Consider the following 24841-nt stretch of genomic DNA (forward strand, 5'->3'; position numbering starts at 1 on the left):
AAAGTTGAAAACAACAGCATTTATTTGAAACATTATAAATGTTTTTACTGTCACTTTTGATCAATTTAATGTATCCTTGTCAAATAAAAGTATTATTTAAAAAATAATACAAAAATAATAAACATATTTTAAATTGCAATAATATTTCACAATATTACCGCTTTTACTGCATCTTCAATCAAATAAACGAAGCCTTGGGGAGCATATAAGACATCTTTGTTCGAAACCTTTGACCAGTAGTGCATGTGTAAATTATATTTTCATATTTTCTATTAAAATTTGGTCTATAAAGAAGCAGGAAAATGTTCAATCGTGTGTCATATGAGTCATTATTTACATGAAAATTAAAATTGCCTTCTGTTTGAAATTTACTTATTACACACAAGCTTTATGAAACGTGTAAAAGTGTGGGAACCTGTACTGGACTTTGTCAATCAGCTTGGCTCATAAATTGTGTTCTTATCTGGTTTGTTCAGGTTGATGTCAGTGAAGTCGCTTAAGGTGATGTACGGCGCTCTAGGGAGTAAGCCTCTCATTTACGCTACATGACTGATATAGAGCCCTGTTCAGTTTCTCCTGCTCCAGCATGTTGACTCTATCTCCTGACAGTTCTTTATAGATACAGCACATTTAACGGCTGGCTCGTTCTCTGTGATTGCATATCACTGTCAGTGTAGCCGCTGGACAACATCTTTTTTTAAAGCCTATAGCAGAAGACTGAATATATCACCACGAAATATGTTTATAGTTCAATTAGAATTACCCAGAAGAGAGAAGTGTTACCAGGAATTCCTCGAGCGCGGTCTGTAGATTGGGAAAGCTAACTAATGAGAAACAAGATATTGAGAGGGGAGAGAGAAAACAGCTACTGCTTCTGTCTGACTGCTGGTAGAGTGTCAACGTGAGTTTAGAATTGGCTATAATTCTGGGAAATGTATTGACACTTTGATGGAGAGCTGTATCAGAAAGGAACAGCAGTAATTGGGTGAATCTCATGAAACCTGTCTAGAACAAGTCTGGCTCATATTTCATCCCGAAGCCAGAGGAAACAAATAAATAAATTAAATTTTGCATGAAGAAAACTCTGCTGCAGGAACATTAAAGAGTATTTCTCATCCAAAATTCTCGTTACTGGATTTTTTAAAAGTTGTGTGTAATTTCTAGTAAGTAAAATGTATCATTTTATTATGTACAGTTGCAATCAAAATGATTCAACCCCCCAGAAACTTCAGTATTTGAAGATCAAGGACTTTATAAAATATTTGTCATAATTATTCAACCCCTATTCAGCATTGCTTTTTTTCAGTCTTTTGCATAGTGGGGAACAAAATTGTCCTAAAAACAACTAAACCTTTAGAAACTCTATTAGAAAATAGAATTAGCTTGAGCTGCACAAACACACATTTAGCCCATGCATGTGCTAAAGTCTGAGCAGCAAATATGGCAAAGTGAACAGAGCTCTCACAAAAGCTATAGAGAAGCTATAGAAAAGAAATAATTGTATTATTATTAATATTATTAGAGACACAACTAGCAGCCTTACTCCTTAGTTTAAAATGTGTTGTACCAGAAAACCTTTCAGCACAGTCTCATAAAACTTTTGATCAGAACAACTGAGGAAAAACCTGCAGCGTACAGCCAAAGACTTGCAAAATGACCCGACAAAAGAAGGAAAAATATTTCAGTACAGTGTAAAAGAAGAACACTAGACAAGATGAACTTCATGTTGAGGCATCTTGCCGAATATCACTCTTGACCAATAAAAAGAAAAAGGCCGATGTGACATACTAAAATTCATTTGGATAGATCTAAAACATTCTGGTAGAATGTTTTATGGATTGATGTGACCAAACTGGAATTTTTTGGACACATGGATCAGTGGTATGTCTGGTGCAAAAAAAGGCAAAGCTTATAAGCAGAAGAACACCATCTCCATAGTCAAACAGTGAGGTGGACCAGTCCTGTTATGGGGGTGTTTTACTGTAGCAGAAAGAGGAAATCATGACTATATGAAGGACATCATGGATTCTTTAAAGTATCAGGCCATTTTGGCAAAACATTTTGATGCCTTTGGTGCAAAGACTGAAGCTAATGATCAACAGACTTTCCTGCAGGACAATAATCCCAAAAGTATACATCCAAATCTACTCATGCTTGTTTCAGAGATCAGTCATAGAATGTTCTTGGGTGACCCGTTCATTCTCCAGACTTAACTCTCATTGACAATGTTTGGTTGAATTTGAAGAAAGCAGTCACAAAGTCAAAACCAAAGATTATCTAAAAGCTTTTTAAGGAAAGGAATGGGCAAAATTGCAGTAGAGAGGTGACAGAAGCCTCTAAGCATTTCCAAGCAGCATTTATTGGCGGTTTTAAAGAAGAAAAGATTCGGCACCAATTTTGACTTTTGAGGGTTAAATAATTATAGAGCTAATTTGATTTTTTTCCATTATTCATCAACTTATGTTCTCAGAATTACTCAAACGTGTATTAATAAACTTTCTCTAACAGTGTAATGATACCTTTGACGGATTTTTTTCACAAAATTTTGTTCTCTGCAGCAAAATGTCTTGCAGGTCAAGGGGGTTGAGTATTTCGATTGCAACTTTATATTATTTAATTCTAAAATATTTATGCATATTGATGATATTTATTGTACTATAATTTTATACAAATTATTACACGTATTACAAAATATGTAAAAATAGTAAAACAGTAAAAACAGCAATATTGTGAAATATTTTTAGAATTTAAAATAACTTTTCTATGTAAAAATATTGTAAGATGTTATTTATTCCTGTGATACAAATCTGAATTTTCAGCATCATCCTTCAGAAAACATTATAATGTGCTGATACACTGCTCAATTATTTTCAATTATTATTGGTGCTAAAATATTAATAACAGATCTCAATATTATCATGAATTAAATAATTAAATAATATAAAGTTGCCCAGTGAAGCTAAGCAGAGTTAAGCCTGGTCAGTACCTGGATGGGAGACCTCCTGGGAAAACTAGGTTGCTGCTGGAAGAAGTGTTAGTGAGGCCAGCAGGGGGTGCTCAACCTGTGGTCTGTGTGGGTCCTAGTGCCCCAGTATAGTGATGGGTACACTATATTGTCAACCAGCACCATCCTTCAGATGGGACGTTAAACCGAGGTCCTGACTCTCTATGGTCATTAAAAATCCTAGGATGTCTTTCGAAAAGAGTAGGGGTGTAACCCCGGCAACCTGGCCAAATTTGCCCATTGGCCTCTGAACATCATGGCTTCCTAATCATCCCCATATTCTGAGAGTTAACAGACATGTAGTTGCAAATGAATGAGAATTAGTTGACATGTAGTTGCAAAGTTACTTACAGTTAGTAGAATGTCTAAAGTGGACTATCAAAATAAAGTGTAACCATTTTGGTTGATTCATATTTTTGCAGAAACAGATTCTTTGATAATAAATCATTTCAGGACAAATTAGTTTCTATGAAAAACATTTTGGCATTTTTTCATATCATTCATTCATTCAAGCATGCATTAAAAAATAAACAAACAAACGAATGAATGAATAAATGAATGAATAAATAAATAAATGCCGAATCATTAATGAATTGTCATGTAAATAATGTTGTAATAAAATATATAATATAATATAATATAATTTAATTTAATATAATATAATACTGGGGTCTATCTTGAACAATTCTTAGAAATTTAAAGCACTAAAACAAAATGTTTTTCACTGGGAAACAGTGGAAGGTCATGGAAAAAAATGGCTTCACATAGATGAGAAGGCCCAGTTAATTAATGGAGGGGAAATTAATTGAAAGTAAGGGGAATCCCATGAGAAGTGCATGAAGTAGCATCTAAGAATCATGTCACGCTTTACAGATGTTACATCCATTGTAATACAAGCGACGTCTCTGCTCAGACAGCATTAAAGCCCTGAAGGCTGCTACGCTCTGGACTGAATGAGAAAAACAAGAGGGCGAGAGAGAAAATTAGATGTTTTCATTGGCTGAATTGAGGGAAACATGGTGAAGAAGGATAAGGCTGCCCATAGGCATTGATCCAATAAATAAATAAGTAAACAAATACATAAAAGAGAAGTAAAGATATACATGGACGCATGTCCAGAGACCGGCCGATCGCTGGGAGGATCGGTCACCATGGCAACCACTCTGACTCCTTTAATGATGAGTATGATTGAGGGTTAAGCTACAAGGCTTGTCAGTAAACACGCACAGCCAGAGCTCAGGGAGAGGAGGACGGTGTCTTGGGGGGGTTTGGGTATGACTGGAAAACCAATGCCTGGCTTCCTTTGGATCTCACAAAATCCACTTCAAGTATTTAAAGTGGAAAAAAATGTGGCTGCCCATTAAGAGTGGAATAATGGTGTTACTTTAAGCCCTGCAGTTTTGGGAAACCGCTAATGCACGAATCAATAAAGCCCTAAGAGATCATGAGCATCAGACAAACAGACTCTCTCCTGTAGCTTAGAGAAACAGATGGACAGCATATCCTCTATGTTCCCTTGCCTTCCTGCGGTCATATGCCTCTGAGTCAATGAGAGTCACAGCGCACACCCTTCTGCCTCACATTCAATATCTGTCAAGTGAGAAACTGACAAATAATCGTTTGTTCTTTGAAGCATACATTGCATAAGCAGCTGTAGACACTATCTAGTAACCTGAATACGGGCACATGGGCTTTTCACAACTGAAATAGTTTCACACTGCACACTGGACTACTGTCCTATTTTTGCATATTAAATAATGTCAATAACATTGATTGGACAAATAGCTTGTGGCAGACGTGTGACCTGTTTGTTCATCTGCAAAAATGTCCACTCTGGCTGTCTCGTATTAGTTGACCTTCACCGCCATTTTCAGTTTTCTCTCATATGCTGAAACCAAATACAGAGTGTAAAAGTTCAAATTGCACAAATATTTCAAACACTGTTTTTAGTGTACATTGTAAAAAAAAAACAAGCTGTGGTTGCCAGAAATCACTGCAAAAATATATTGACAATGTATCAGCTATTAAAAGATGGCATATTGGTTACTATGGCTGGGTTGTGACACAAATTTCACATTTCAGTTTGATTCAATATGATTCAGAAGCTTGTGATTCGATTCAATACTGATTATTTTGGATATATATCAGGTACAGAACATGCCAAATTTCTCAAGGGGGAAAAAATCTCTCAACTAATGCTGTAAAATATACATGAGAGTTAGTACATTACTATAACACTGAAGGTTAAAATGAACTGATTTGTATACAAACACTTTTATAAAAATAAAATTACAATTACATAATTATATTTATTCAAATATAAACATTTCAATGGTGGCTGCCATAAAAAATCAATGGATTTATTCAAACATAAACTAAACTATGAAGAGTAAAAATTATAATGAACATATGGTGCATATATTTAGCAAAATTCTCCTCTCTAGAGTTTAGATTTTTTTGCTGACTAATGAGTTTATGGTCACTGAATATGTTTTTTTCTAAGGTAAACGTGACGTTACGTGACACTGACATTGTTTACATTGTTATATTGGTGTCTTTGCGCGGTTGAAACACTGATTGAGCGAATACAAGAGATAGGATATGGAATTCGGTAAGTTGTACTCTTTCTTTTAACATACCTTTGGATGTTTATTACCTGCTGAAACTGGTATTAAGGTGGAGGAGATCATCAGCTCATGCGCACAGCGATCTGTCACTCCACATTAAACAGTGCCAAAACGGCATTTGTTGTTTGAATGCTGTAGCCTAATAAGATTAACAGCCTAATAAAATTTTTCATATCAAAAGTAACAAACCACAAAGCTTATTTCGATATATTAAATGGGAGAACTCGGAGGAGCTCTACAATGTTCCATTCATTAACTGAAAACAGGCTAGACTAATCAACTCTTCTTCGGATTTAAGAATCGATACTGTCTCGTAAAAATGACAATCAATTAAAATTGAGGAATCAATCTATTAAGTGATAAAATGAAAATGTTTAATGCATAATTTATGAATATAAATATATCTCCTTTAAAGTTCTTTGCTATGCATATTACTAATTAAAAATTATGTTTTGATATATTTACGTAGGAAATTTACAAAATATCTTCATGGAACATGATCTTTACTTAATAGCCTACTGATTTTTGGCATAGAAGAAAAATCAATAATTTTGACCCAGTGTATTTTTGGCTCTTGCTACAAATATACCTGTGCTACTTAAGACTGGTTTTTGTGGTTCAGGGTCACAAATAATGATACTTAACTTCTCTTCTTTTGAGCTGGTTGATAGCTGCACAGAGTCTGTTTCATTAGTGATGAATTGTGTGACAGTGACACTTTCTGAACTAAATTGAGCTGAATAATGACACTGTTATCTTCTAAACAGCTGCTTTACAGCTGAAATTGAGTGTAACTTAATTCTGCACTAACAGGCTTTCTGTTTATTCCTGTTATTACTGTAAAGCTGCTTTGAAACAATCTGTACTGTATAAAGGTTTATAGTAATAAATATGACTTGACTTAATATAACGTTAACTAAACAAATGTAATACAAAGAGACTTCCAGGCTTGACTTTTTACTGTTTTTTGCCTGAATTACGTAATTCAAATAATAATTTAGCTTTTAAAAAAATCACAAAACATAATTCAGTTAAAAAATGATCAAAAATAGAATTCAAAAATCATATATTTGACAGTTATTTACAGTAAAATTACTTATAATGCAATAATAAACCATTTTCAATTTTAGGTAATTTAGGTAATTAGGTAATTTACAGTTAACCAATTAACAGACTTTTGCCCTGAGTCAGTCTTTGTATAAATCACAAATATTTCACACTTGTTTTGACTTCATTTTGACGTGTCTGCCACTAAACAACTTGCCGTGACATTTTAGCATCACAAAGTTGTACAGTGTATAGACACTTTACTGTCTTGAACCAATAAGCAACCAACCTAGCAACCACATAACAATGTGATAAAAACCATTCAGCAACCACATAGCAACAATCCACAACACCCTAGTACAGCAACTTATGCACAAGCAAACCTCACTCAAATTCTCAATCAAAAATCTACACTATACAAATGACTTTTCAAAGTTGCAAATAAAACAAATATTATTGAAGTACCCTGTACAAGAAATTACTATTACAGCCTTTGCACCTCAAAATGCAATGTTTAATTCAATGTATCAATTTTCATTTCTTTGGAATTCTTGTTAAATAATTGAACAGCATGTGTTTAAAAGGGTTTGCAGTCTTTCTAAATCAACATCTGAGTGTCGGAGCAACTCAAACTCCAGCCTCCACTCCTGGCTGTGATACAGTATCCATCAGTAATCAAATGCACTTGTTCTGGAGAAGGATTTCAATGAAGAGGGTTATAGAGGGCTGCTGCCACAGACTGAGCCTGTATTCACATGTAGATGTTAATCATAGGCAGGAGAGGTGAGTGTCGAGCGTTCATTGAGTGCTAGAAGAGAGGTGAGAACTGCATTCTCAGACAATCAATATCAGCCTCATTATTTCACTTCATTGTGCACGTGTACTTGCAAACAGACTGTTGAAGAAGTGAATGTATTGTTCTTCCAAGTACAGGAGCCTAATCAAGAACTTTTAGGATTTTTTATGAAATCTTCCAATGGCTTTGCCAACTCAGTCGAACAATGTCATGGCTTTTTCTTTTTACTTTTTAAAGACAGAAAACCGACTGTCAACTTGGCCAGCACAGCATAAATAAATACTAAGTGTACCTTTCTTTAAAGGTCATGTGTACAATTTCTGCATGACTAATGCACCAGATGGAGAAATAATGAGCGTTTACCCAAACACTTTTACTGCTGCTTCCGCCCAACTAACAAACCACCAGCCATTATTCAGACAAACCGGTCGTTCTGTGTCAAAATCATGCCATTGGTTAAGAAATAAGCTTCAGGTTGTTTAAACAAACAGAGCAATGTCTTGAAAGCATCACTAAGTGACAGTGTTTACAGTCTTCTGTGAAATCAATATACAGTTTTGTCTGCACAAATTCGACATGAAATGAAAACTGACCAAATTTACGCTAATAAATGTACATAATCCTATTGTCTACTGCCTATTGTCTTTCTTATTTTGTATAGTGCTTTTCACAATACACATTGTTTAAAACAGGGTTCGTACAGATACTTTAAAATGAATTTTCAGGACGTTCAAGGACTTTTTAAGCACTACTTTTTTGATTTTCAAGGACTTCAATTATAGATCTCACTTATTGAACAATATCTTCTATTTCAAATAAAAAAAGAGAAATAGATAAACAAAAATATGCTAATAAAAAAATAAAGAGAAGCACATGCAAAGTATTACTACTAAAGTATTACAAAGTGTACTACACTTTTACTTTAGTAAAACCATGTGAGGAGAAGTCCACTTCCAGATCAAAAACTGACAGATAATGTACTCACCCCCTTGTCATCTAAGATGTTCATGTCTTTCTTTCTTCAGTCGTAAAGAAAAGAAATTATGTTTTTTGAGGAAAACATTTCAGGATTTTTCTCCATATAATGGACTGATATGGTGCCCCGAGTTTGAATTTCCAAAATCCAGTTTAAATGCGGCTTCAAACGATCCCAAATGCGGTTGTAAACGATCCAAGCCAAGGAAGAAGGGTCTTATCTAGTGAAACGATCGATTATTTTCATAAAAATAATACAATTTATATACTTCTTAAAGTGGTCATCGGATGCCCATTTTCCACAAGTTGATATGATTCTTTAGGGTCTTAATAAAAAGTCTTTAATATAATTTAGTTAAAAATTCTCAATGGTTGTGTAAAACGACACCCTTTTTACCTTGTCAAAATGAGCTCTGCAAAAATCATCCCATTCTAAGGGGTTGTTCCTTTAAATGCAAATGAGCTCTGCTCGCCCCACCCCTCTCTTCTCTCTGTGGAATGACGAGCTTGTTTACTTTAGCCGCATTAAGCTGCGTTTAGCTGCTAAACTTCCTAACTACCACGTTATAAGGAAAGGCGCAAAGATTCATAAAAAAACGCTTATACTCACTTCTGCTGTAAGTGAAGCTGGCTCATGAATGATTCGCGCGAACATAGACGCATATATGTAGATCGGGAGGCGCATTTCCTTCACAAACAAACATAATCCACTGCATCTTCAGCGGTGTGACGGGACACCGTCAGGCAACTGAGAGCGGCTCGATTTGAAAAAGGGGATATTATTTTTACAGATTAATTAAAAACCACTGCATGGATTTTTATCATTATAGCGTAGATTTGTACATACACTGCCAACACACATTAATGTTCAAACAACATGAAAAAGTGAAGTTTGCATCCGATGACCCCTTTAAATGCGGCTTCAAATGATCCCGAATGCAGTTGTAAATGATCCCAGCCGAGGAAGAAGGGTCTTATCTAGCGAAACGATCAGTTATTTTCATTTAAAAAATAAAATTTAAATACTTTTTAATCTCAAACGCTTGTCTTGCCTTTTTCTCCCTGAACTCTGTGTATTCTAGCTCAAGACAGTTGGGGTATGTCGAAAAACTCTGATCGTATTTTCTCCCTCAACTTCAAAAATCATTTTAGTATCATCCTACATCTCATTAGTTCCGACCCAGTCTTTGCAAATTGAACAAAGAAGATCAAACACCCTTAACAAAAAGGTAAAACAACGATATAGGGCGATTTCGAAGTTGAGGGAGAACAAGAGATGAGAGTTTTTCGACATACCCTAACTGTCATGAACTGGAACAAAAACAGTCCAGGCAGAGAAAGACAAGATGAGCGTTTGTCATTAAAAACTATATAAATTGTATTATTTTTATTAAAATAACCGAATGTTACGCTAGATAAGACCCTTCTTTCTCGGCTGGGATCGTTTGAAACCGCATTTAAACTGCATTTTGGAAGTTCAAAATCGGGGGCACCATATCAGTCATATCATTAAAATTCATAAAAAATACTAAAGTGTTTTCCTCAAAAAACATAATTTCTTTACGACTGAAGAAAGAAAGACATGAACATTTTGGATGACAAGGGGGTGAGTAAATTATATGTGAATCTTTGTTTTGGAAGTGGACTTATCCTTTAACTGAAATAAGCGAAAAAGTATGATGTTTTTTTTTAATTGTGTGAATTAAACACTTATTTCTTAGATACATTGTCTTATAATAATTCAAGCACTTTTTAAGTACCTTAAGTTTTTAAGGTTTTCCAGGCCTTAAATTCCAGGCCCAAAAAGTCAAATTCAAGCACTTCAAGCACTTTAAACACCTTGTACGAGCCCTGTTCAAAACAGCTTCACAGAAAATCATGATGTTAATGATTATTTTATCTTCACACCATATAGTCACATTTAGCAGATTAGAGCCAGGCAATACAATCAACAGACAAACCAAGCAATCAAGCTGCTGAGATTTGCTATATAGTACATATATCCAACTATATATAAAGAGCTGGGCAATAATATAGTTTCTTTTTGTGATGCAATAAAAACCTGGTTGTTGTGATTTGTGATTCAGATCCCTTCATTTTTTGGTTGCAGGCTTATGTTAAACTCTTTTAAATTACCTAATTACTTTTTTCCACATCAGTCTAGACTCCATACATCATAATGACAAAGCAAAAACAATTTTGCAAATTTCTTAAAAAGGAAAATTATTAAAATTGCATATTATCTAGGATGCTTGAAATATACCTCAGGAGCATTCATATTGCTTTTAGATGTTACTGCACTTTGAGTGGAATTAACCCGTGGCACATTCAATTGAATGGGTATGATTTGGAAAGGCACACAGCTCTTATTAAAAGGTCTACCTGCTGAAAATGAATAACAGAGCAAAAACCAAGTCCTGAGGTCAAAAGAACTGCCTGTAGAGCTCAGAGACAGGATTGAGGATCAAGCCACAGATCTGAGGAAGTGTTCAGAAAAAAAATCTGCCGCATTGAAGGTTCGCAGAAGCATGTAGCCTTTATTATGCTTAATGGAAGAAGAAACAACCAGGGCTCTTCCTAGAGCTGGCCTCTTGGCCAAACCGAGCAATCAGTGGAGAAGGGTCTTGGTTGGAGTGGTTATAAAGAAGCTGGTGGTCATTCTAATTGTACTCCATTATCATATATGGAGATGGGAGACATTTACAAAAGGACAAACATCCCTGCAACGCTCCATCGATCTGAGCTTTATGGTGGTATGGCCAGACTCAATCCTCTCCTCAGTGAAGACACACGAAAACCCATTTGCAATTTGGAAAAAAAGCACCTAAAGGACTCTCAGACTGTGAGACACAATATTCACTGGTCTGATGAACCTCAATTTCAAGCATCACGTATGGAGGAAAGCCGACATTGCTCATCATCTGCACAGTATAATCCCAACCATAAAGTGTGGTGGTAGCAGCCTCATGCTGTGGGGGTGTTTTTTAGCAGCGGGAAGTGGAGGAGGAAAGTTAAATGCAGAATATGCAATGCAAAATATTGAGACAGCCTAGTCCAGAGCATACAGACTGGGCAGAAGATTCACCTTCCAACAGGACAATGATCTTTAGCAGCTAAGACAATGCAAGAGTGGCTTGTGAATGTGGCCCAGCCAGACTCTGAATATTTCTAGAGAAACTTGAAAATGCCAGCCCCCATCCAAGCTGACGGAGCTTGAGAGGTGAAGAGGTGAGGTAGAAGAAGCTGAAGAACAGCAGATAATTGGCAAATGCACATGTGCAAAGCTTGAGGCATTATACCCAAAAACACTTGAGGCTGTAAAAGTGCTTCAACTATAAATGAGTTAAGAGTATGAATATTTATGCAAAGTACTTCAGTTTTTCCTTTTTAATAAACCTGCAGAGTTGTCATAAATCTGTTTTTTGCTTTGTCATTATGGTGTATGGAGTGTTGATTGATGTGAAAAAAGTCATTTAAAGCAGTTTAGCATAAAGCAGCAGTATAAACATAAAAAAGAAGGGGTCTGAACACTTTTGCAAGACACTGTTTGTGTGTGTGTCAATTCATAACAATATGGCATAGTGACAAGTCTAATTCTTAATTGGTAATATGTATCACTGGCAACAATATCATAATATTTTTAAGCCTTCCACTACAACCACTTGTTATATAGCCAGTTTTCATTATCCAGTCACTTCCCAATGGACAAAAATGGGCAAATGGCATTTCTTTGTTTCTATGCTGACTTAATCCTAACTGGAGAATAAACATTTAGGAAAAAATGACACATTTTACCTTTAAACAGATGAGTTAAATTAATATAATGCTAATTAAATTCAAAGACGTTTTTATTGTAAAACATTAAGCCTAATTTGGTTACAACCAACTGGGTAATTAAAACATCAAGAAGACAAATGAATGACTGCCCTTTTTCATCTCTGTTCTGTCCTTCTTTCCTGTGGTGAGGTTTTATGATGCCTGCCATCTTTTCCCATGTCCCTCATAAATAGCTATTAATATTATGTGTGTGCGCATGTGGGTTTGCGTGTGGTTAATTGGTTGTTTATGTTCTTGTAGACACGTTTGCCTACAGCTTGTTGAATGTTTAGTTCTTTCTATTTAAATCGAAGAACACAAGATTTCAGAGAAAACCTGGCTGCTTCAGGGTCATTCCACGAAATTGGCGTCTTTTCCACTTGGAAAAATTAAAAAATAAAATAAGTTTAATCAATATTTTTTAAATATACATAAAATGAAGACACCTTAAAATGACAAGAAATTGTATTGTGCCATCTCAGGCTTGGAATTTATTATTTTATGACTATTTTTCAACCTCAAGTTTTGGTATTTTTGTCAACCCTGTTACCAGCAGAAGTGTTACTGGATACTATGGTTTCATTATACCTCATATGCCACTGAATGATATTGGCATTAGCTCAATAATATAGAGAGGGTGACCTTTAAAATGTTTGAATTTTACACAGACAATCTCTTAAAAACTCTAAAAAGTAACAGGTTTGACAATTTCAAACAAATTTGCTAATTGCTAGCTAATAGTCCATTTCACAAAAGCACATATTGTACATTTTGTTATTTGTAGATGCTGATTATATTAGATGTAAGAAATAATTGTACATTTTAAAAATGGTAACAGGATTGACATTGCATGATGGCCCCCCTAAATCAAACCTCATAAATCATAGATCAATCATCATAGAGGAATGAGAGAAACCTGCTTATGTTTTAATCCTGGTTGAGAGATGATGTAACATCCTAGAAATAATGTCACTTGAATGTACATTATTTTACAAGGTTTTTTTGATGAGGGTAACAGGGCTGGCAAGAAATCAGGGGACTTATATAAAATGACTTATATTTTATAGAAAAAATGCATACTTATGCCAAAAATCTTGCTTAACAATAAGACTATATTTACAACAATATGCAAATATGAAAAGAAAAATCATAGTGAGGGACAGGCCAAAAACCTTACCAGCATATATGCTATTTAAATTATTTAAAATAATATTTAATTGACTCTTTGATGTGATATCGATGAAAGCATACATAGTACTGTTATGTTTTTAAATTGCACATTTATTTGTTGTTATATTAAATCTATGTTTGATTATTTCTTAGGGACGCAAAGGCACCGATTTCGTGGAATGACCCTTCAACAAGGAGAAAAACAAGAAGTGATTTTTTTTAAACATCTAAATAGCATTGACCTCTGTGTGTATTGGGGGCAGAATAAAAATATCACTGCATAGCATTATCTTCTATTCATGTTGAAACACAGCAGTAAAATATCTCACATCACTAGGTGTCACTGCCAAGACGCTCCGGCTCTTCCTCATGATCTCTGCTGACAGCTCAAGCTCAGAAGGTTCTTCTGTCTCTTGGGACTCTCCACCAGCATACAAATGAACTTCTGCTGTGAACTGTAGCCAGAAGACAAAAAAATATATTAGCATAATTTTTCATTAAACCCTCCACTGGGCCAATTTACAAATTAAAAGTCACCATTTTCTCAGTAATTTCCTGTGTTCAGTAACATTAGAATAAAGACAATAAACTGAAAAACACATCAAATTATGAACAATTGGCCATACTACTGTACAAAAAAGAATTCTAAAATATTATACTGTATTCACATTAACTTTTCATTCAAAAATGTAAAAATTCCAAAAAAGAACTCAACATGTAAAAAAACATATATCAAATTTGAATTTTCTCTTCATTTATGAAACACCGCTTTGCTGCTATTGACAGAATTTTCTTTTTTCACTATTATATGGTAAGAGGTGCTAAAGGAGTACTTATTCTCCAGATCTTAACACAGACAAAGAAGAAACAGAAAAAAGTGATAGCATATATTAGCAGATGCGTATGTAAAAGAACATGATCATCAAATATTAAACAGCATGTTAATCCAAACTGCATAATGTTATCGAATGAAATGTCAACCCAGGAGGTGATATAGGACTGTGCAAGCTTTTGGGGTTTTGATGGCCTCAATCTATCTCATCTAATCTGGATATAGTACTGAGAAAAACATGATTTTCTCAGCTTTTTGTGCAAAATGTTCAAATGTTCCTGTGATGGCTGAGGCCACACATTTAATTTGATTTAAGTGTGATAAATGTTTGTTTTGATAAGTTATGTATTGCTTTTGATGTGTGTTTTTTATTGTATTGTTTGTATGTTTTATTTGATTTATTTGTCTAAATATTTATGCTCTTGTTAGGAAGTTTGTCTTCTTTATGTGCGCTAAAGGAGGGCAGTAGCTCATAATAACTACTTTCTATACTCTAGAGTGCACACTGGTGAATGGAAGGTGTAACATGAGCAAAGACAAATTAAGTTGTTGTTGTTGTTTATTATTACAACTTGTGATGGTTGTTTTGATTTAAAATTGGTTGTGAATTGGTTGAATTTAGGCAATTAAGTTATTTAAATGTATTATGTGTGGATGACCCCTCTGTCAGTAGTTAATGGTATGGTCCCAGTAATATAAGGGCTGGGTTTGTTCATTCAAGGTGTTCTTTGGGAAAGGGGATCCCAGCTGATAACATCTGCCCCCAGAACTCCATAGTCTTCCTCTTTATTTGTGCATTTTCTTTTGGCTTTCTTTATGTATGGCCATGTGTTTTACTAATAGTTCACGCAAATTATGCCTCCTGTGTTTATTGGACGAATCCTAACAGTCACCATGACAAAATGACATGATAAGTTTTGAACATGAAAGTTTTCTGAAAATAATCAAAAATGCTTGCAGGGGCTGACAACTTTTTTTTTTTTTTTTTTTAAATGCTAGCAGGGAAAGAGTTAACATATCATTAACGGTTAGAAGCAACTGTTACCTAAAGATTCTTATATTTGTTAATCAAAATGCATAGAGATGGTGTGGAATGGACATGGGAAACAGGTCATTTTAAGAGTTCAACTTTTTTACATTGACACCATCCGTCATCTTGTATGTGTCAATCTGTGTGTGTGTGTGTGTACGTGTGCACCTGAGTTGGCACCTGTCCTCATGTTTCAATAAATTACCTGTCAATCTTTGGTGGAAAGTTTTTTAGAGCTTGGCACAGTTTGAACCATGTCTTTACTGTAAATGAGCAGCTTGATGCAACAGCAGTGAATTGCTCACAGAAATAGGATAATAGCACCCATTATAATCAACAGAAATGAGTATAGAAAGCTTTGCTGATTACAAATAGGTCTTTATTCTATTTTAAGACCTTTACTGTTGCACAAATGCAAACAGACCTACCTACAGATATATTGTTTAAAAAAAAAAGAAGAAAAAAACAACTCTTAGAAATGTGTAAACAAAGTAACATTAATCAAATCTGTAACTGCAGGCTAACAATGAACATAAAATCACACATTAGATAATTCCGTCACTGAGGGAAAAATAAATTGATTATTGTACCTGCCAAGGACTTTTTAAAATTAAATTACACATTTTAGAAATAGCATTTTCAAATGTCTAACATCTGGTAACCCAGTTAACAAAAATATATTCTAAGAACGTCTTGCTAATGTTCCCATTAAGTTATGAAAATGTATTTAAATGTTATTTGAAATTTCAAAATGTCCAGTTTTTTGAAAAAAAAAAAATGTTATGAAAGCATTTTTTACTAGTTATGCAAAGGTTTTATGAACATTCTGAAACAAGAAATTGTAACAATTGGTTACAATTGTAAACTTAAATTGTAAAACAGGGTCTAAAAATATATATGGTCTGTTTATAAAAGCTTAGATTTTATACATTTAATAACTAAAGAATCTTGCGAGCACTTTATTTTCCCCCCTCTCGTTCTGCACAAAAAGTGATTCAGTAACATTGAATGGTTTGCATAAGGTGATGTGTTTTTAATTACAGCTTTCCTAAAATGATGTCCTATTCATAAAATAAGAAATCCCAATATATCGCCTTGTTTACAATATCGCAATGTATCGCAAGATATCATATCGCAACCCCTGTATCGTAATGCGTATCGTATTGCCAGATTCTTGGCAATACACAGCCCTAATTAATAATTATTTTTATATTATATAATGTTATTAAGAACCAGATAACTTTGAATAAACATTTCAATAACCCTGGAAATGTGTACAATCAGGACAGCTAGTTCTTTTACCACTTATCATTTAACTGTTTTCAGCAAGTTAGTCAACCTTTGGTTTATCTCAACTAGCTTGTCAACCTTAACTCATATTTACGCTAGCTAGTCAATTGTAGTTAATTAGCTAGTTAATTTAGCTAGTTTATTTTATCTAACGGTATTACAGTTTTGGAGGAAAACATGGTAATATTATCATATACAAATGTCTGTTTAGCCCAAAATTCTGTACAGTATGCCATTTTAAATTTTACATTAAATCATTATTTTTTACAGATTTGTTCCAAATGGCTAAATCAATGTTACATTGATTCATGATCATGCTGATATATAGGAAAAACACTACAACATATTATATGTTGTAAAAATATAGAAAAAAATTCAATTTCAATTTTGGGGGACTTTTTACCATTGTCAGTGGCATTTGTGCCCTAAATGCCTGTTAATTTCCAATTTCCACAGTTGACAATAAAACCCAACATTTAGTTGCAATTGGGACCTTATTTTTAATGTTTTTTTTGTTTTTTTTTACATTGTTTGTAGCTTGTTTTAATTTGATTTTGTAATAGAAGTAGAACAATATATATATATATTTTTTATTATAGACTAATATAGCTTAAAATAAATGTGTTACATTAAGATTTTGGGGTTACCTGCCATTAATGCAAATACAGTTTTGATAATAATGTCTGCCTATTTTTTGTAACAGATTTTGTCAAGCTTATTGAGGTTGGTCAGATGATGACAGTGAATCACAGTTTTCAAACAGTGCCACAACAATGTCATTGGCACTGAGAAGTCTGACTGGATCGCTGTATGACTTTTTGTTCCTGAGCCATACCAGATGGCTCGGTCCACAGCCTTACAGATCCCTGTTCAGCTGAAACACTCAACTTTCTCCACGCATCGTTTTTTAACCAACTAAGGCATGGAAATTCTAAAAAGCATGAAAAATTTTAGTCCATCCAGTTATCATTTTTTAAAAGATGTCTTGTTCAGTTCCATGTAATGACAGTGCCAACTTAACATATTGTAAGGCTGGTGTTTCATATGGTAAGATGTTTGCAAATGATTAACATAGCATAGGCTGAAAAACAATTTTGTAAATGTATAAACACAACAGAAGTGTGATTTACCAGCCTAACACATGAATAAACACTGGAGCAAATATTTATAGCTTCTGCAATGAGAATCTGAACGCAGTATGATTGGATGCAAAACCTTTGACGTCAATAACAAAAGACAGATAAATGTTTTCTACTCCCTTTTAAAAGTGGATAAGTCTATTTATTTTGCTATCTTTACACACAGTTACTTGATTCGTTGCATTTGATTGTGTAGATTTGGCATCGTTTTTTCACTGCTGTTCGTCACGCTATCTGAAGTGAGCTGACGTATTTTTCTCCGCAACCCCATTGATTTATAACAAGAAAGATGATAGGTTTGAAGGTACTCCCACTAAGATAAGTCTTATATAAGCAATAGCAATAACACACTCCTACAAAAATGCAAATAAACAAGGAAAAACAAAGGACTGTTGCAAAGGCTGTCTTGTGTTGTACTTTCTTGCCGTTTCTAGTTCAAAAGATAAATCCAAGCCTCCATTACTAATTTGAAAGGGTCTAGTCAGAATTATAAATGACGCCTTGAGTCATTTAGTTACAGATTTATTGGAGTAACAAAAAGGCAGCATGACTGTGGTTATTCAGATTAATGTTTTTGAACAAATCGAGGGAATGATTCAATGACTCATTCACAAAGACTTGTTATGTTCTTGAATGAATCAGCATTTTTCAACAAACTGGTTGATGGAACGACTCAATGACTTACTCATAAAGACAGTCTCACTGAAAGCTCGCAGAAAAATCAAACCGGACGTGTTAATAAGCTCTTAGCTGATGTTCTCACTCCCAACTCGTCACATACTGACGCTTGGTCAGGAGCCCTTGCCATCACTTTTTGACGCTCAGGGTATCCCTTTAGCATCACATTTGTACATGCAGGGTCCTCCACTGCTTTTAGTTGTTTGCATAATACATCACATTTAATGGTTTGCATGCATTTGCAAAAATAGAAATCATTTTATATAAATGTATACTTTCATTGATATTTTGGTGCTCCTAACCCCACCCCTACCCTAAATCTACCCACTTCTGAACAATATAAAACAAGCAACAGGCAAATAATAGTACAGTAACAAGTATTTATTGCAAAAAACTGACCATAAAAAGCAGTATAAAAGTATTACAAACAAGTTGCGTTGCATTCCAAGTCCTCCAATATCTTTATGTGAAAAAAAGTGTAAATCATAAGGTTTTAATTGCTAAATGTGATCTCGCTCCCGCACATATCACATTCAAAAAGATACTCCCGAACTTGTTTAGCATGACACAATTCTTCTTCTGGTGGCGATTTTTCAATTTGTGCACAGACTGAACACGGGATGAGCCTTACGGCGGATAGAGACAGCGATCGTGTCTATTCCTCTCAGAAATCAATCGTTTTGCATCGGAGGACTTGGGATATTAATACTTTTTAAATAAATTGTGACTGTAGTTGTATCTGCCTATTGTATTCTGTGTTTTATACTGACAAATGGTTAAGTTTAGGGGCAGGGGTTGGGTTACCTGCTCATATATGTGTAAATAGTGTAATGTAAAAAAATCGTTTTGACTGATTACATTGAAAAAAAAAACCCACACCCCAATATATATGCAAAAATGCAAAATTATTACCCAATATGTAATCATGACTATAAAATTCCCAATGCCTTTGGCGTCTGTATATTGTATACAATATATAGTAACGCCAAGGGGTCCTGACCAAGTGTCAATATGTGACGAGGTGGGAGTAAGAATATGTTGCGACAATGCATCATGCGAATTTCCCACTTGAATTTAAATTTTTCAATTTGCACGGAAGACGAGATTGAGGTGAATATACGTTTGCGGCACTCGCGTCGCCCAGTGCTAATTTGTGTCTATTTGCATCTTTGTATTGACTTTGTGTGTGATCTACTTGCGCAAATAATCATTTAATCTGCTTTTGCTCAGGGCCCCTGATTAAAAACCACTTGTCTAAAGCCAAGTATAAGAAAATCCCCAAATGGTTGCAATCTGGTTACATTACATTAGTGGTTGACCAGTCCTTTCACAAGTAAACTGGCGTGGTTTTTCTACACTTTCATGTGCAAAAAATAGTTTTGACTGTTTACACTGATTGACGGCAAGTATATTTGGTGCTAAAGGCGTCAAAAAGTGACGCCAAGGGGTCCTGACCAAGTGTCAAAATGTGATGAGTTGGGAGTAAGAATGTGTTGCGACAATGCATCATGCGAATTTCCCACTTGAATTAAAATTGTTCAACTTGCACGGAAGACAAGATTGAGGTGAATTTAGCACGTTTGCGGCACTCGCGTCACCTGGTGCAAAATCGCGTCTATTCGCATCTTTGCATTGACTTTGTATGTAATCTACTTGCGTAAATAATAATTTAATCTGCTTTTGCTCAGGGCCCCTGATTAAAAACCACTTGCCCAAAGCCAAGTATAAGAAAATCCTCAAATGGTTACAATCTATTTAAATTACATTAGTGGTTGATCATCCCTTTTACAAGTGAACCGGTGTGGTTTTTATACACTTTCATGTGCATCATTACCTTTTCAAATGGAAAAAATCAGGCTTTCATAGTACAAACAGTCCATATTCATCAGTGATAAAACTGTTTGCCATATATTTGCCTTTGCACCCAAATAAATTACACTTTGAAAGTTAAGGTCAGGGAGATAAATAATGAGGTCTTGATGGATTCTACCTCACTTCCATGCAGTTTTTATGTGCGAGTTGAAAAATGATTGCATTGCCTCTTGTGCAGAACCTTGATTAGCCAATTTACATTTCAGCTCCACACTTTTTCATTTCTGTTTTTTTTTCTTCTTCTCATCTTTCTCTAATTTGTCGGGGTTACTCAGTCTGTTGGACACATTTTCCTAAGATAAAAGATTGGTTTATGCAAAATTACAGAAGATAGAACATTTATTTTAGGTCTAGTTTAAAACAGCAGCTATCAGGGGAAAGGTCTGGACAGATAAGTTGGGATGTGATTATCTGTATTTTACAGTGTAATATCCATATTTCAATACTAAATACAAAAACGAATATAAAGCCTATGTATATATATATATATATATATATATATATATATACAGTCATGTGAAAAAGTTAGGACACCCTATTGAATTCCATGGTTTTCCATATCAGGACATCAAAAAAAAAAAAAAAAACTGGTCCTTGGCTGGTCTTAAAATTTTGAAAATAAAACTTCATATGAACAAATTGCACCATGTCATTATTTACTGAACAAAAATAAAGCCAAAATGGAAAAGCCATGTGTGACAAAGTTAGGTCACCCTTACTGTTAACATTGGAATTAAGAGGGTAAATAACAGTCAAGCACTGCTAATCAAATACCTTTGATACTGATCATCAGCAAGTCTGAGCGCCTCTATAAAAGCATAAGCTTTGGCAGTTTGCTGGTCTGGAGCCTTCAGGGGTGTGTTAACACAATGCCAAGGAGGTAAGACATCAGCAATCATCTTAGAGATGCAATTGTTGCTGCCATCAGTCTGAGAAGAGTAATACAGCCATTTCCAAACAATCTGAAGTTTATTCACAAGTGGAAGACATTTAAAACAGACACCTCACCGTCCAGGAGTGGACGTCCCAGAATATGCACCCCAAGATCAGACCGTGTAAAGCTCAGAGAAATGGCAGAAAACCCAAGAACTACACCTCAGACTCTACAGGCCTCAGTTAACGTGCTAAATGACAAAATTCATGACAATACCATTAGAAAAATATGGGACAAAAATGGCATGTTTGGAAGGCTTGGCAGAAGAAAGCCTTTTCTATCTATACTTTGCAGCACAGTTTAGGTCTGCAAAGTTGCATCTGAACAAAACACATGTCCTTTGAACAGATGAGACTGAGGTGGAGATGTTTGGCCATAATGCACAGCGCCAAGCATAGTTGGGCATCTGTCCAACATCTAAAGTTGGGCCAAAATTGGGTCATGCAACAGGACAATGATCCCAAACACACCAGCAAATCTACAACAGAATGGCTGAAAAGAAAAGAATCAAGGTGTTGCAATAGCCCAGTCCAAGTCCAGAGCTCATCCTGACTCAAATGCTGTGTTGAGAGCTGTGCATAAGCAAATGCCCACAAACCTCAATAAACTGGAGCAACGTTGAAAAGAAGAGTGGTCCAAATTCCTCCAGAATGATGTGAGAGACTAATAAAGTCACACAGAAAATGAATGCTTCAAGTTATTGCTGCTAAAAGTGGATCTACACACAACTGACTCATAGGGTGTCCTAACTTTGTCACATATGGCCGTTCCCTCTTGGCTGTATTTTTGTTAAATAAATAATGACACTGTGTGATATGTCATGTGATGATGTTTATCTGAGGATTTATTTTCCAAATTTTAAGACCTGCCAAGGTTTTATTTTAACTTTTCATTATGTCCTGATACAGAAAACCATGAAATTCAATAGGGTGTCCTAACTTTTTCACATGACTGTATATATATGTATACATATATATCAGAGGTTGTGTTAGACTTCAACATTGTCCATCAGTTTGACGGACAGAGTCGTAAAACTTCAGGATCCTGAAGAAGGCTGTGTAGCCAAAACGCATAGACCTATACTTTTAATTGTTTTAATGATTTAGCCCAGTCTATTAAAGGCTTTTTTTCCTATACGAGTGCCTTGGAATATTTCGTCTTTTCAGCTGATATTTACCTCCAAATATCCAAAGAGCACCGTGGATTCACTGAAGAGACCAGTGCAGCATTCTTGGCCTTTGTTATTTTGTAAAGACATCTTTAAGATGTCAGTTTTACATACAAATTATAAACATCTTAAAGACATCTAATAGATGTTTATTTGACATCTGATAGGAAACATCTTATAGACATACTGCAGATGAGCAAACACTCTAAAAAATAAGTCTTTTAGATGTAAAGGCAGACGTCAAATAGACGTCTCTGTGATGTAGGTATGCTATCAGAGTAGTGAGGCAACTTCATTATGTCTGGTCTCTAGGTAACATCTCATTGTGCGTTTATTACATTTTACATATGTGCAACAAAGTGATTTAGGTGTATGATGAGCAACTTCTTGAAAACAATTGAAAGCACTAATATGAATAGTTTTAAAACTGGTCTGTGTTGGCCAACATTGTTAACAAAACATACACAACTTGTAGCTTGCAATGTTTTGATTTCACTTTTAGCAGTACAGTTGTCTTCGTCTCAGAAAATTCATAGCTGGATACGAAAAATGCACTTCTTGCGTCCTTATTCCTGACAAACAGACGTGTATTGTGTATTGAGTCAGACACAATATGTTATTTGAGCTGAAACAAAGACTCCATGGTGCTCACCAGCTCCACAATCTTATTACCAGAACCAGTGCTTGGTTATATCCTCATGCCGTATCCACAATGATGCTCCTGTCCCACTAAAAACATGGGTTACTGTTTTTTTGATCGATAAAATAAGGTGTCCTCGCATAAAAGTTTATGTATCGAGAGCAAAAAGTACAGATGTAGATTCTCACAGACTTGTGACCTCTTCAATAGGATCTATTTGTTTTTGTTCTGCCAAGCATTCCCAATCCAGTCAAGCTGTGAGAAGCAGGGTTTTTCATTTCTAAAGCAATTACTGGCATTAAATGAGTGTGACAATACAATTGGCTCATTTTTTGTGAAGTCCTAATGGATTGCGAGTTTCACTGAACCCTGCGAGATTGAAACGACGCTCCAAAACAATACTACAGGATCGTCGTGTAGCGTGACGCCTGTAGCTATAGCAACATGGCTTTCATAACCTCATATAACAGGTAATGACATGTCAAGACTTAAGAGAACAATTAGGAAGTCAACATGGGTCACTGATTATTGCTCAAGGATATCCATATCCAGCATGGGGAAAAGCCCATTAAATGGATTCCAGCATGAAACTGGATGCTGTTACAATGAGGCACACATCTGTTATTTTGTATAATTGTCTTTGGGAAGCTTTTAGACTGTTCTCCCCACCAAATTGTACTCAATTGCTTACAGAATGTAATTATTTCTGCTGAATACAGTGAGTTATTTACCACATGTGCTCTTACATGAAAAATTTCAACCTTTGACCGTCTGCCCAGAAACTCAAGATATATTGATTCATAACAATGACAAATGATGACTAGCGTGGTCCAATAGTAAATGATATACTAAATTTAAATATATACTAAATTTATATACTATATACTATTTTTAGCTCAATTTTAAAGATGCTAATCATTTGGCTGCTAAATAAAAAGTTGTCACAGTTTTTAAAGACTAACATTGTGTGCAATGTTAAATAAAACAATTTTCTGTGAAAAAAAAAAAAAAAATTCACTCACATAACTGTATATTACATTACAAAAGTTTGGGGTCAGTAAGTTTTTTTTAACGAAACTTAATACTTTTAATTAATACTTAATACTTAATACAGATGCAAAATTTAGCCAAAATGACAGTAAAGAAGACATTTATAATAGTGTATCACCGTTTCACAAAAATATTTTTAAAGGGGTCATCGCATGCCCAAGTTGATATGATTCTTTAGGGTCTTAATGAAAAGTCTATAATATACTTTGATTAAAAATTCTCAATGGTAGTGTAAAAAAACACACTTTTAATCTTGCCAAAATCAGCTCTGCAAAAATCATCTCATTCTGGTCGAGGCTGCTTTAAATGCAAATGAGCTCTGCTCACCCCGCCCCTCTCTTCTCTCTGTAGAAAGACGAGCTTGTTTACTTTAGCCGCATTTAGCTTCTAAACTTGCTAACTAGCACTTTATTAGGAAAGGCGATCACAAAGATTCATTAAAAAACCCTTATACTCACTTCTGCTGTAAGTAAAGCTGGATAACGAATGAATCGCGCGAACATAGACGGATATATGTAGATCTGGAGGCGCATTCCCTTCACAAACAAATGTAATCTACTGCATCTTCAGCGGCTCAGATGTCAGGAGTAAATGACGACCACTACGTTCATTATTACATCCAGCAACACAACACCTCAATCGCTCAGTCGGAGATATTCTTGTCTAACTTACATCCCTGCTCCGGCATCGAAACAAAGAGGGCGGACTGTTACAGCTGATCTGAGGTAAAACGCTCATGTCAATCAACGATCGTGGGAGCGGCCTCTGTCGGT

At 35.0% G+C, this 24841-nt stretch overlaps 1 protein-coding gene across 1 annotated transcript in view; it reads right to left on the reverse strand.

The window, feature by feature from the left end:
* pde4bb (phosphodiesterase 4B, cAMP-specific b) overlaps nucleotides 1-24841 on the reverse strand; it is an 89345-nt gene that overhangs the window by 59886 nt on the left and 4618 nt on the right. Inside the window, exon 2 of the mRNA XM_051132135.1 lies at nucleotides 13765-13890. Within this exon, the coding sequence (XP_050988092.1) occupies nucleotides 13765-13806 (42 nt within the window). The 5' untranslated portion in view covers nucleotides 13807-13890. The remainder of the gene's footprint in view (nucleotides 1-13764; nucleotides 13891-24841) is intronic.

The sequence above is a fragment of the Labeo rohita genome, chromosome 2, assembly GCF_022985175.1.
Source record: "Labeo rohita strain BAU-BD-2019 chromosome 2, IGBB_LRoh.1.0, whole genome shotgun sequence".
Taxonomy (NCBI): Eukaryota; Metazoa; Chordata; class Actinopteri; order Cypriniformes; family Cyprinidae; genus Labeo; species Labeo rohita.